This window comes from Cricetulus griseus, chromosome 2, assembly GCF_003668045.3.
Source record: "Cricetulus griseus strain 17A/GY chromosome 2, alternate assembly CriGri-PICRH-1.0, whole genome shotgun sequence".
Lineage (NCBI taxonomy): Eukaryota > Metazoa > Chordata > Mammalia > Rodentia > Cricetidae > Cricetulus > Cricetulus griseus.
This window is the reverse complement of record NC_048595.1, coordinates 437,848,742-437,861,565: the sequence shown is the minus strand read 5'-3', so window position 1 is coordinate 437,861,565 and position 12,824 is coordinate 437,848,742. Positions and strand designations below refer to the sequence as shown.

Below are 12,824 nucleotides of genomic sequence, written 5' to 3'. Positions count from 1 at the left end.
TCTAAAATCAGCCCTTCTAGTTCCTCCAATAAAACTTATCACTCCCAGTAAGAAGTCTTCCTCAGGCTCTCCTGCCTGCCACATTGGGCCAAGGGACCTTCACCAATCAGTCACCTTTATGCCTCCTACCCCTCTCTGATTACACCCCTTCCCTCTCCCCTCTCCAGCATCCCTTCTCCTTCCCTTCCCACTCAGCTCTGACTACATGCCCAACAACAGGGAGAACCTCCCCAGCACCGCCCTCTGCCCTTTCCTTCTGGAAGCTCCCGAAAATTCCCCTCTCCTCTGGTACAACTGAGCTCTCTCCAAAGTCTGCACTGTGTGTGCAGTGTGTGGAGAGCAGACGTCTGCCTATAGAGAACATTTGATGATGTCTGCAGATACTGTTGGTTGTTGAACGGCTGTTGTATCCAGGGACTTAAGTGATTTTCTGGATTGTTTTTAGAAACTGAGACTCATGTAGCCCAGACTAGATGCAAACTTGCTACATAAACAAGAATGACTTCAAACCTTTGATCCTCCTGCCTCACTCCTGGAGTATTGGGACTTGGGGTATCCACCACTCTCCCTGGTTTTATGTGGTGCAGGGATGGAACCCAAGGCTTTGTGCATGCTTAGCATGTATTCTACCGACTGAGCCATGCCTAGCGCTGTGGCCTCACTGGCTTGTTAATCATCTCACTGTTTGCTAACTACCAGTCAGCACACAGCAAACAGTCAAATCTTTTCTGATGTTAACTATATGACTCCAGACTTGACATTCCACCCACGGGACACAGGCAGTACCCACCTAGAAAGGCCAGTGAGAACACCACTGTGGGTAGGGACCCCAGGTGAGGTCGGAACACCTCAGCATAGCTTCTTTTCCCCTGCCTGTCTGCACCAAGCCCCTGCCTCCCCTGGAGCTGCTCAGTGGAGAGCACTAGTTGTAGAGTAACAACTCGAGGTTGGCCTCCACATTGACACCCGGGATTGGCCCTCTCAAGGTATGGGGACTTCTACGAAGCTCTACTTCTTTCCTTCCTATAGGTTTTGAGACAGGAAGGACCTCATGTAGCCTAGGCTAGCTCCAAAGTCACTATTTAACTGAGAATGACCTAGAACTTCTGGTCCTCCTGAATGCTTGGACTGTGGGTATGAGCCACCACTCCTGATCTGTGTGGTGCTGGTGATTAATTCCAAGGCTTCACTCATGCTAGACATTAGACCAACTGAGGCCTACCCCAGCCCCAGAAGTGTTGATCATGACACACAAACACCCACCAGGCTTTCTGAACTACTGGGGAGCAACCCTGGACATGCCTTGGATCTCTAAGGTATCCACTGCAGGCTCGCAAGCCAGTTACAAGCACAGCTACAGCTGCCTGCATTTAAATCACCTTTCCACAGTTGTCAGTACACGCAGAGCCCAACAGCTGGATGGTGACAGCCCCAGTAGGAGAAAATTAGTTAGAACTAATCCTCTACTGAGGCAAGTGCTTTTTTTTGACCGAGACAGGATTCTGTGTAGCTCTGGCTGTTCTGGAACTCACTCACTGTGTAGACCAAGTTGTCCTGGAACTCAAAGATCCGACTTCCTCTGCCTCCCGAGTGCTGGGACTAAAGGTGTGTGCCACCAATGCCTGACACAAAAGTGGATTCTTAATGCTGAAGGAGTGAGCCCCAGAAAGAACACCCTCGTTATGGAGGCCTGAGGATACTTATTTGACTTGTAGGACTCCATGCTGAGACAGGAAAAGGGCCACCACAGCTGCAGGGTAAGACTCAGATAGGAGACAGTGTTCCCAACCTCCCTGAATAGTTAGCTGGTGCAGTCTACCCAAGGAAGCCCTGAAGGAATGCTGGGAAGCTTCTTCAAGGTACAGATAGAAGACACAGTAGAACAAGCCATGAACCAAGGTGTCAACTACCGAATCCGGTCAGTGAAAGCTCCTGGGATTCTCAGATGTGGAGACAAAGGTGTACACAAGCCAAGGTAAAGATGCAACACTTCATCTCTCCTCAGCCACAGGAAGCCCCAGAGCCCCGCCTTCCCAGCAGCTGTGGCCTGAGGCCTGATGTACAGGTGGAGACCAGCTGCAGGCCGGAGACAGCTGGTGGGAACAACCTGAGTACCTGTGAAGGTATCTCTGGAGAGCTCAGTGCAGGTGCGACATCAAGGAAAGTGCTCCTAGGGGCAGTTCAGGAGGGAGAGTAGCCCTCTACCAACACTGCACAACAGTGAGCCAGGAATCTCACTAGGCAGCCTGCTTCCTAAATCAAAGTTTGTTTGTTCTGGGCCAGGGTTAGTTGATGGGGGGTGTCCTTCTGTATATATGTTTCTCTTATTGGTTGATGAATAAAATACTGTTTGGCCAATAGCCAGGCAGAAAACATAGGCGGAGCGACCAGACCAGGAGCAGGCTGGGAAGAAGGAGGCTAAAAAAGGAAATGCCATGTAGTGGAGGAAGGGATAACAGGAGTGGACCCTTCTCCAGCAAGAAAAGACCATGTGGAAATACTTAGATTAATAGAAATGGGTTAATAATTAAGAGACAGCTAGCCATTAAGAAGCCCTAGTCATTGGCCAATAGTTTAATAATATGTCTCTGTGTGTTTATTTGGGGCTGAAGGGTGGTGGGACCTGGTGGGACAGACACCTCCATCTTCAAATGGTGCAAGAATGTCCAAGTAATACCTGACAAAAGCTTAAAAAGGGGTTCTAAAAACAAAAGAACAGAGGCAAGCACAGCTTCTTGGTAGCAGCATTTTTTTCAGGTGGGCTCTATTTGCTAGAGACAAGCTGAGGCTTGTGGCTCCTTTAAGAGAGGCTTCCTGACTCAGCATTAGCAGCAAAATGCGCAGGGCTCTTTAAAAGGCTCTGCTAGCAAACAATTAAATGGTGTTTATGAGCAGCCAGCAGTATGCTTCTTTGTGGTAGCATGAACCTAGAAACTCCACGGAGTTGTGACAATAAGCATGAAGCTAGACTCTCAGAAAGCCAAGGAATAGAATGGGGCCAACTGCCGCTTTAATTTTAGCAATGCTGTTTAGCATATAAAAGATTCATGTGGTCAGAAAAAGATATACAGTAAAGACAGATTCAGAGGTTAAAAAAAACCTCTAAATGTTTACAGTGTGTTTAAAAATATACGTAGACTTGGGAGAAAAAAGAAAAAGGATAGAGAAAGTCCTTAAGAAAAAAAAAAAGAGAAAGAAATAGAGCAGCTGGGCGTTGGTGACACACGCCTTTAATCCCAGCACTAGGGAGACAGAGGAAAGCAGATCTCTGTGAGTTCAAGGCCAGCCTGATGTACAGAGTGAGTTCCCGGGCAGCCAAAGTTACACAGAGAAACCTGTCTCAAATGAAAAAAATAAAAGTAAAAGAAAGAGTATTTTTTTAAAAGCCACATAAGGATGGAAAATACACAGAGAGTCTGGATACTGTATGTTATTGTGTTGTATTTGAATTGTTTGATTGCTAACAGTTGCTAACAGACATTTGATTACAAATGCTGCCAGATTAATCCAACCCATATATTTTGAAAATGCTTTGACTTCAAAATTTAAGTCTAGGGACAGGTTACTTTGGAAAAGACATTTTGCTTTTGTTTCTACAGAAAATGAAAAGCTATGGATTCCTTCCAGACTAATATGGCTTGATCAAGCAAGACCCCCTGAAGCAGTGGCCCAGGTGATCCAACATCCAAAACAGCTGAAACAATGCAGCCTCAGACTACTACAACCTGGCCAGGTTTCTGGGTTTTCTCAGAATCCTCATGGTATTGACAGCACCCCCAAAGAGCAGGAAGGAGTTTGGAGAAAATGATGCCCAAATTCCCAAATATTGTTTATAAATGTTTGTTTTTATTTAAATGGGGTTGGTTATAAATGGTTAATGAACACAACCAATCTCTTTCTAAAGAAAAAAGAGGGAATATGATATAGAAATGAATACTTTGCATTCGTATAGATTTTGATTTATTGATTCAAATTTAAGATCAATTGTTATAGGTATATTTCTCCTCTTATTTAGCTCATTTAAAAATTAATGTAGCCGGGCAGTGGTGGCACATGCTTTACTCCCAGCACTTGGGAGGCAGAGACAGGTGGATCTCTGTGAGTTTGAGACAAGCCTGGTCTACCAGAGGTAGTTCCAGGACAGCCTCCAAAGCTACAGAGAAACCCTGTCTCGGAAGAAAAAAACAAAACAAAACAGTAAATAAATAAATATGAAATGTATAATTAAATACAAATTATATAGTCACCTATAATAGTCAAAACACATAGTTATGTTAGGTTTTCTAGATATACAGAGATATATTTGAGATGGATAGCCTTCAAACCTTTCAAAGACCTACAGAATACAGCATTTAAAATGGTTTACTAGGTTTTTTTTTTTTTTTTTTCATGACAAAGAGAGACAACTGCTTCAGGCCACACCAATTATGTCAGAGAAGAAGATGGACATAGAAGAAACTCATTATTACGTTTGCCTTTGACATGGCAAGACTAGCCACTGGGCAAGAAACTGCTTTTGCCTGGACTGTTTGACTGTATTCTGTATAAACTGGACATGCAGGACCCACAGGAAAGTGACTGCTGAAACAAGATGAGAGAGTCCTGAAGGGTTCCTGCTTCATGGAAGGGTCTGCCAGACATTCTGCAGGACACAGAGAAAAATGACTGACAAACTGTCAATACTGGGGGACAATTCAAAATTCCCTGCTTCACTGAGAAGTCTGCCAGATACACAATGGCCTATGAGCTGAAGATGGATGCCCCAACATTACAGAGGAACTTTGGGTGACTGTCCAGGCAGCAAGATGTCTCTGTCAAACTAGAATTTATATGTTATCCTTCTGAGGTATTTGATTCAGTTGAAGACAGATAGTTGTTATGGTTATAGTTTTCCTTAGTTATGATAAATAAGTTACATATAAAACTTTAGACTCACAAAGATACGATAGATGATAGAATATTTTCTTTAAACTTTGCCAAATGTTAATGGACTATATATTGTTAACTATAGTTCTTACTTGGTAACTGTTTTGTTATATATAATTTTACTATGTTAAAGTTAAAACCCTTCTTTTTATTTAGACAGAAAAGAGATGATGGGGGTTATCCTTCTATAAATATATGTTTCTCTTATTGGTTGATAAAACAGTTTGGCCAACAGCCAGGCAGAAAGCATAGGTGGGGCTACCAGACCAGGAGAAGGCTTGGGGGAAGAAGGTGGAGAGAGAGAGAAAGAGCGAGCGAGAGAGAGAGAGACAGAGAGAGAGAGAGAGAGAGAGAGACAGACAGAGAGAGAGAGAGAGAGAGAGAGAGAGAGAGAGAGAGAGAGACAGAGAGATATGCCATGTAGCAGAGGAAGAAATAACAGGTCTGACCCTTCTCCAGTAAGGTAAGACCACATAGAAATACTTAGATTAATAGAAATGGGTTAATATTAAGAAACAGCTAGCCAGTAAAAAGCCCTAACCATCGGCCAACAGTTTATAGATTAATATAAGTCTTTGTGTGTTTATTTGGGGCTAATCAGCTATGGTACCAGGCTGGAAAGAAACTCCAGCAACAGTGAGTTCTGCAAACACAGTTTTGAAAAATGTGGGCACAAGAAAGGCTGGAAGGGCCAGGCAGTGGTGGCACATGCCAGTAATCCCAGCACTTGGGCTGAGTTAGAGGCCAGCCTTGACTAATAGTGAGTTCCAGGACAGCTAGAGCTATGCAGTGAAACCCTGTCTCAAAAATACACGAAAGAAAGAGGGAAAGGAAGGAAGGAAAGGCAGGCTGGCTGGAAGGAAGTGGTTGGCCCATCTAGGAGCAGAAAGCGGGGGCCTCAGCAGCAACATGCGTCCAGAAGACAGAAATGGGGTCAGGCCCATTTCCGCCATGCCTCAGCTATGCTACAGTGCACATGACCATGGACTGTGGACCCTCCTGAAGAAACTTCCAGAGAGGCTCAGATCACAGTGGTACACACAAAACCTCAGCCTGCAACTGGGGGAGCACTCCTGAGGGGCTGTGTAACTAGAAGAGGGTGTATACTGAAAAAGAACCACTTTATACTAAAGAATGGATAGTCATGGAGCAAAGGGGTAATGCGACTGCTAAGACACCTGACTCCTTCCTGGGGCACAAAGACATAAACAAACACACACACCCGGAAAGCTGAGTGACTAGCACAACACAGAGGAGGCCTGGCTCAAAGCCATTGAGAACTAGGGACAGTCTCAGCAACACCAAGCAACTAACATAACACAGCAGAGGGGCTGCTCTGCCAGATCCAGATGACCAGAGCACATGGGTGAAGGGGAGGACCAAGCCCTGAGTGACCTCCATGTTTCCTGGAGTGTCATCCTCCAGGACAGGAACAGAGCAGAGTGGATGGTGGGCACATAAGATGTTCCTGCTGGGATTTGTAGGGAGAGTCTGCAGGTCTATGTCTGGAGCTGGGCAAAGTTGGAGCTAATGGCCAGTAATGGTTCTACCAGCTGACTAAAGTATAAAGGTATAAACTGTCAACAGATTGGAGGGGGGACGACACAGGACACACATCTGTGTGTGAGGTAACAGCAAGGGGACAGGATTCAGCAGATGGCTCTCTCACCACACTGCGCATAAAGCAGAGTGGCCATGTGGCCAGCTGCAGGTACCCTTCGAAGGCGTAGGGAAGTCACCAGGAGGTGAGGAGGGTTGCTCTTCAGCCAGAGCAAGAATTACACAACAGGAAGAGCCGTGTGTGGCCCTGTTCCTCAACAATTGTACAGGCCATTCTGAGAAAGGGTACAACCACAACTCCTGGAGTATTTCACTGACACAAAGGACAGTATGGATGCAGTTCTCCTCCAAGGTTCCAATTTTCTAGGTCTTTTGTGAATTTACTGCTATCATGGAGGTAACTCTTATTTCCAATACACCCTTTCCTGGAGATGTGGAGAAAGGGAGGGCTAGTTCCCAGTTGTGCCGTTTGTCCAAATAAGGATTCATTTCAATGAAAATATCTCATAAACTCACAAGCCCTGGCGGCTACCACTGGGCCTTGGACTCACCTAGGGAGGGATATATGGCTTGTATTTCAACTTGAGAGTTGGCCTAGGCTCTTTCTCATGGTCAATTGCCCTCTTACCCACTCCCTCAAGGTAGACCCTTGGCATGGGGTGGGAAGGATGGTCTCTCACCTGTCCTCAAGGAGTTCTATGCTCAGATATATCTATCTGGAGGACAGTGGCAGAGAAGGGAAGGGTGGGCCATGCACTTTAACAGCCACAGTAGCACACACAAATGTAGCTACAGCTTCCAGACAGCCACAGGCAGGATGGTCACCTCCACACCAGAAACCACACTGTCCAAAATATTAAAATCCTACAAAGTGCCAGGTGTGGCGACACATGCATTTAATCCCAGCACTCAGGAGGCAGAATCTGGCAGATCTTTGTGAGTTTAAGGCCACCCTGGTCTTCATAGTGAATTCTAGGATAGCCAGGGTTGTGTAGAGAAACCCTGTCTCAAAAAACTAAACAATGCCGGTTGGTGATACCGCACACTTTTAATCCCAGTACTCAAGAGGCAGAGGCAGGCGGATCTCTAGAGTTTGAGGCCAGCCTGGTCTATGGAGCAATTCCAGGACAGCAGCAGGCTTACACAGAGAAATCCAGTCTCGGAAAACCAACCAACCAACTAACCAACTAAACAAACAACTAAACAAAACACGTCTACAAGGTAAGGGAACTAAAAAGCATGCTAACAAGGACAGAGAATGCTCTAAAAAAAAAAAAAAATCCAGTTAGGTAACCAGGCAGAGGTGGTGCTCACCCCATGCCAGCATTTGGGAGGCAGAGGCAGGTAAACCTTTGAGTTCAAGGCCAGCCTGGCCCACAGAGTGAGTTCTAGGACAGCCAAGGCTACACAGAGAAACCCTGTCCTGAAAAACAAACAAACAAAAAATGTAGTTAGGCTGGACAAGGTGGTCTTGTCTAGAGCCCCAGCATTGGGAAAGGCTGAAGCAGACTGCAAGTTCCAGGCTAGCCAGGGACCCAGTCTCAAAACAATAAAACACATACACAAAAGAACTATTCAGCTAGAGGATGAGGTGTAGAACAGTACAAGTGAAAGGTTCAGGAATCATGCTGGCCTGCCTTGGTTACCTGGCAGAATCCACTCAGGCAGTACCCTGGTCAGCCCAGGGTTCCCTGGGAACTAAGTCTGCAGGCAGGTGTAAAGGACCCCTTTAAAAGACAGACCCCAGCCCATTTACGCTCTCTTCTCTTACTCTTACACTGTCTCTCTTACCTTCCTCTCTTTGCTCTCTCCCCTTCCTCTTCTCTTACTCACTGTCTCTCTTACCTTCCTGTCTCTCTCTACTGTCCATTCCTCTTATCCACTCTCTCTCCTCTCTTCTCTCTCTCCTCTTGCTCTGTTCTCATCTCTCCCCCTTCCCCACCTTTAATAAACTATGGTTAATGTACTCTATAGTTCGTGTTCCATCATGCCAGTTCCATCTCATGGTTTCTTTTCTAATTTTTAAACTTTTACAAAATAACAACAACGAGTATGCATTTAAAGGTCTGGAGAATGTGTATTTAACTGAGGCAGCAGGTAAGCTATTGGAGACGGCTGAGTAGAAGGGAAAGGTGTGTGGTCTTGTCTGCCACATTTTCGTTAAACTGCCGTTTTCAAGCCAAACGCTCATGTAGCTGTAGCCTGAGTGGTTGAGCTGACTCTTCAACAGGTCATAGAGGGATGAGTCAGCATCAGGTCCCTCCAACTGCATGTGTGTGTGTGACTTGTGTAACCTGAGCACTAGCCATGCATTCTGTAACAATGGGGACACAGGGACTGGAGAGACACTCAGAGTTTAGGAGCATTTGCTGCTCTGGTAGAGGATCCGAGTTCAGTTCCCAACACTGATGTTAGGTGGCTTACAACCTCCTGTCATCCAGTTCCAAGGGATCCAACGCCCTTCTTTTTGGTACCATATTCAGGCACACATACACATAATTATTAAGAGGCAGAGGCAGAGGGGCAGAGGGGCAGAGGGACAGAGAGGGACAGAGAGGGGCAGAGAGGGGCAGAGAGGGGCAGAGGGGGGCAGAGAGGGGCAGAGAGGGGCAGAGGGGGGCAGAAAGGGGCAGAAAGAGGCAGAGAGGCGCAGAGGCAGAGGCAGAGGCAGAGAGGGGCAGAGAGGCAGAGAGAGAGGCAGAGAGAGAGACAGAGAGAGAGGCAGAGAGAGAGAGAGGCAGAGAGAGAAAGGCAGAGAGAGAGGCAGAGAGAGAGGCAGAGAGAGAGAGAGGCAGAGAGAGAGAGGCAGAGAGAGAGGCAGAGAGAGAGAGCAGAGAGAGAGGCAGAGAGAGAGAGCAGAGAGAGCAGAGGAGAGAGGAGAGAGGCAGAGGGCAGAGGGGCAGAGGGGCAGAGGGGCAGAGGGGCAGAGGGGCAGAGGGGCAGAGGCAGAGGCAGAGGCAGGCCTATACACTGAGACTGCCTACAGTGACGTGAGGTCACCATAATACTCAGGGCTGCTCTTAACTGATGTGAAATGTCATTGCAGCATGGATGTCCTTCCAGATTCTTAGAAAATGGTCTTTTCTACTAGGCGGCTGATAAAACAGTGTGATTTCTATCTATCCCAGTTCTGGCACCGGTAAGGCAACCATGAGGGAAGCTAGGGTTAGGTCATCCATACAGGGAGAAGGTGACATGAAGAATTCAGTATTACAGGACATCTACGAGAATTCTCTACCTCAAAACACCAGAATCTCACTCGTGCCAATCTTGGACACAACTGGATCCACCAGCCAGCTCAGACAAGGCAGCATTTGGACACAGTGTTCTGGGAATGAGACAAGACAGGTGAGCCCCCTCCTCTCCTGGAATGTGTAAGGCCTTCTGCCAGTGTGGCCCTTCTTTTTTCTGGGTAGGGGGATGACTCACTGGGTTTGTGTGACAGGGCACAACTGACTCTGCACCATCTGCCCACCCATTCCTGCTGACTGCAGAGCCTGCCAGCTACGCTTGTCTGTGCTGCCCCCATGTAGCAGTTCTGCGCTAAGGCCAGCTCTTGCTTGTCTATGCTTGCTTCCCGGGTGTGGTGGCTGTAGAGTAAGTCCAGCTCTTGCTTGTCTATACTGCCCCCATATGGCACCTCTGTGGTAAGGCCAGCTCTTGCTCGTCTAGGCTGCCCCTGTGTGGCATCTTTACGGTAAGGGTTTGGTAGGCTATTCAGAACTGATTCCTGAACTCAAGAGTAGGGAACCTATCTCTCCATAAATGTAGCCCATGCTCTCCAACAGGAGCTTTGTCAGTGTTGATGGTGATCTTTACAAACCCTTTGATCAGTCCTGTTTTCCAGTTCAGAAAGGTGTGTGTGAAGAAGTCCAAATTTGAAACCAGTGCAGTGAATTTTACAAACACTGAATGGCCAGCTGCCTGGCTTGAAGCCCTTTATCCTGCAGGCCTCACAGGAAGGTGCAGTCCAAAACCCTGGATCACCAACACTTCCTTTACAGCTTTAAAAACAGCCAGTTCCTAAGATTTCTACACGCTAAATCTTCCGTAGCCACATCCCAAGGTATAGGCTGCACAACCTAGTCTTTGTCCCTGTGTACAGAGTGGCCAACATGGCCAGCAGCTCTGGGTACAGCTCTTCAGTACTTGAGTAAACACATAAGCATAACTGATCTGCACCTTGGGCTGCATCCCTCCTACTGGGAACATACGAGCAACCAGCCTTTTGGGATAATTGTTGACAGCGGTGGTTGCCAGCTTTTTTTTTTTTTTTTTTTTTTAATAAATTTGGGAGCTGGAGAGATGGCTCAGCAGTTAGAGAGCACCAGAGGACCTGGATTTGAATCCCAGCAACCACAGGACAGCTCATAGCTGTAACTCCAGTCCCAAAGGATCTGTCACCCTTTTCTAGTCTCTGTGGGTACTGTATCCACGTGGTGTGCAGAAATACATGTACGCAAAATGTCCATATACATAAAATTAAAATTTTTTTAAAATAATCATTACATTTTAGCCAGGCATGGTAGTGCATGCCTTTAATCCCAGCATTCAAGAGGCAGAGGCAGGTGGAGCTCTATGAGTTCAAGGCCACACAGTGAGTTCCAGGACAGCCAGGACTGTGTAAAGAGACCCTATTTCAACCCCCACAAATAAATAAATAAATAAATAAATAGAGTAAAAAAAACCCACAGATTTAGCATACACATGGTATACAAACATACATTCAGGCAAACATACACATAAAATAAAATCTTTTTAAAAACAAATTTAGCTTGCTTTTAAATGATAAAGTATGAATACTTGAAAATTTTCATTAATTTTTTAATTTTAATTTTAAAGGGCATACAGAGAACTTAAAAGCACTATGTTCACTTAGGGATGTCGGTTCACACAAGTCGGTTTTGGCTGCGCTTTCTGGCCTGTGCAGAGACCATGCATCCTGGTATTTTGGACACATAGAGTATTACCTGATACAATTTCCTAACTCCCCCCATGTCAGCTGCAGCAGCACAAGCCTGGAAGCTGCAGTTTCCTTTGACATGGGCTTCTGGAGAGCTCAGGGCCAAGCTGGAGCCAGCAGTTCTGAGGTTCAGTGAGCATGCCAGGCACTGCTCAGACCATTCTTTAACCTGGCGTGCGTTTGACTTACTCTTTCTTTTCTTTTATCCATAATCTATTTTTAGTCTATTTTTCATATTTATCTTTCTCTACCTTTCAGTAAGCTGCCTTAAACCTACTTGAGTATGAGGAAGGCTATAATTTTGTTTTCAATACCAAAGGCAGCCTCTGCTTATGAAGATTCTAATGTGAGCATGAGTCCTAGTTAAAGCTGTGCTGGCCCACAGGGTACTGCAGATCACCAGGGACCCTGTCCAGACCTGGACTCGCCCACCCCAAGGGCTGACCCTCAGCTGCACCCTCCTCATTAACAGCTTTGTTTTCCTTCTGGGAGTTTCTAGACTGCCAAAGACAACTGCATCAGAGTCTCCCAAATGTCATTTTCTCAGACTTCCATTTTCCATTTTCATTAGTAAGTTCACTTTAAGTCTTGGGGCGGGGGGGGGGGGGGGGGGGGGGAACGACACGGACACAAACCCAGAACACCCTTTCTCTCAGTGCCTCACCGTCCCAGGCCTTGTGAAGTCCACACTGTGAGCCAGGCTCTGCCGCATCTGGTTACTGAAGAGCCGGACGCAGACGCTCTGCAGGTACTCAGGGGTGATCTGCAAGAAAGACAGGCCATCGGATGACAGGCATGCAACCTGCCCGAAGCACCTCTAAGGCTCACTACCTCTCAGCATTTCCTGTGGGTGAGCTGATGAAAGAGCCAGGCTAGAGACAGCATCTTAACGCTTTATTCTTTGTCCTGGTTTCTGCTGCTGTGACAAAGTCACCTTACTGTTGTGGTTCAAAACTGCCCCCCCACAGTCTCATAGAGGGTGGCACTATTAGAAGGTGGGGCCTTGTTGGAGGAAGTGTGTCACTGTGGGGGTGGGCTTTGAGGTTTCCTATGCTGGGGACACCACCCAGTGTCTCAATCGACTTCCTATGCCTGCAAGATGTAAGGTTCTCAGCTACTCCTCCTGCACCTCATCTGCCAGCATGGTGTCGTGCTCCCCGCCACAATAATGGACTGGTAATGTTTTCTTTACAATCATGGTGTCTCTTCACAGTAATAAAAACCCTAACAAAAAGTAACACTGGGGAAAATGGGTTTACGTTAGCTCACTATTCCAGGGTGTCACTGTGGGGAAGTCGGTAATAGAAACTAGAAGTATCCAGTGGCACCCAGTCAAGGACAGAGAGAATGTATGTGCATGCTTACTACTTTGATC

General features: G+C 46.6%; 1 protein-coding gene across 6 annotated transcripts in view; it reads right to left on the bottom strand.

Moving 5' to 3' along the window:
- Nucleotides 1–12,824, bottom strand: part of Armc9 (armadillo repeat containing 9) — a 119,666-nt gene that overhangs the window by 87,435 nt on the left and 19,407 nt on the right. For all 6 annotated transcript variants that reach the window (XM_035441092.1, XM_035441096.1, XM_027397446.2 and 3 more), the window contains exon 9: nucleotides 12,114–12,212. In XM_035441092.1, coding sequence (XP_035296983.1) covers nucleotides 12,114–12,212 — 99 coding nt within the window. The remainder of the gene's footprint in view (nucleotides 1–12,113; nucleotides 12,213–12,824) is intronic.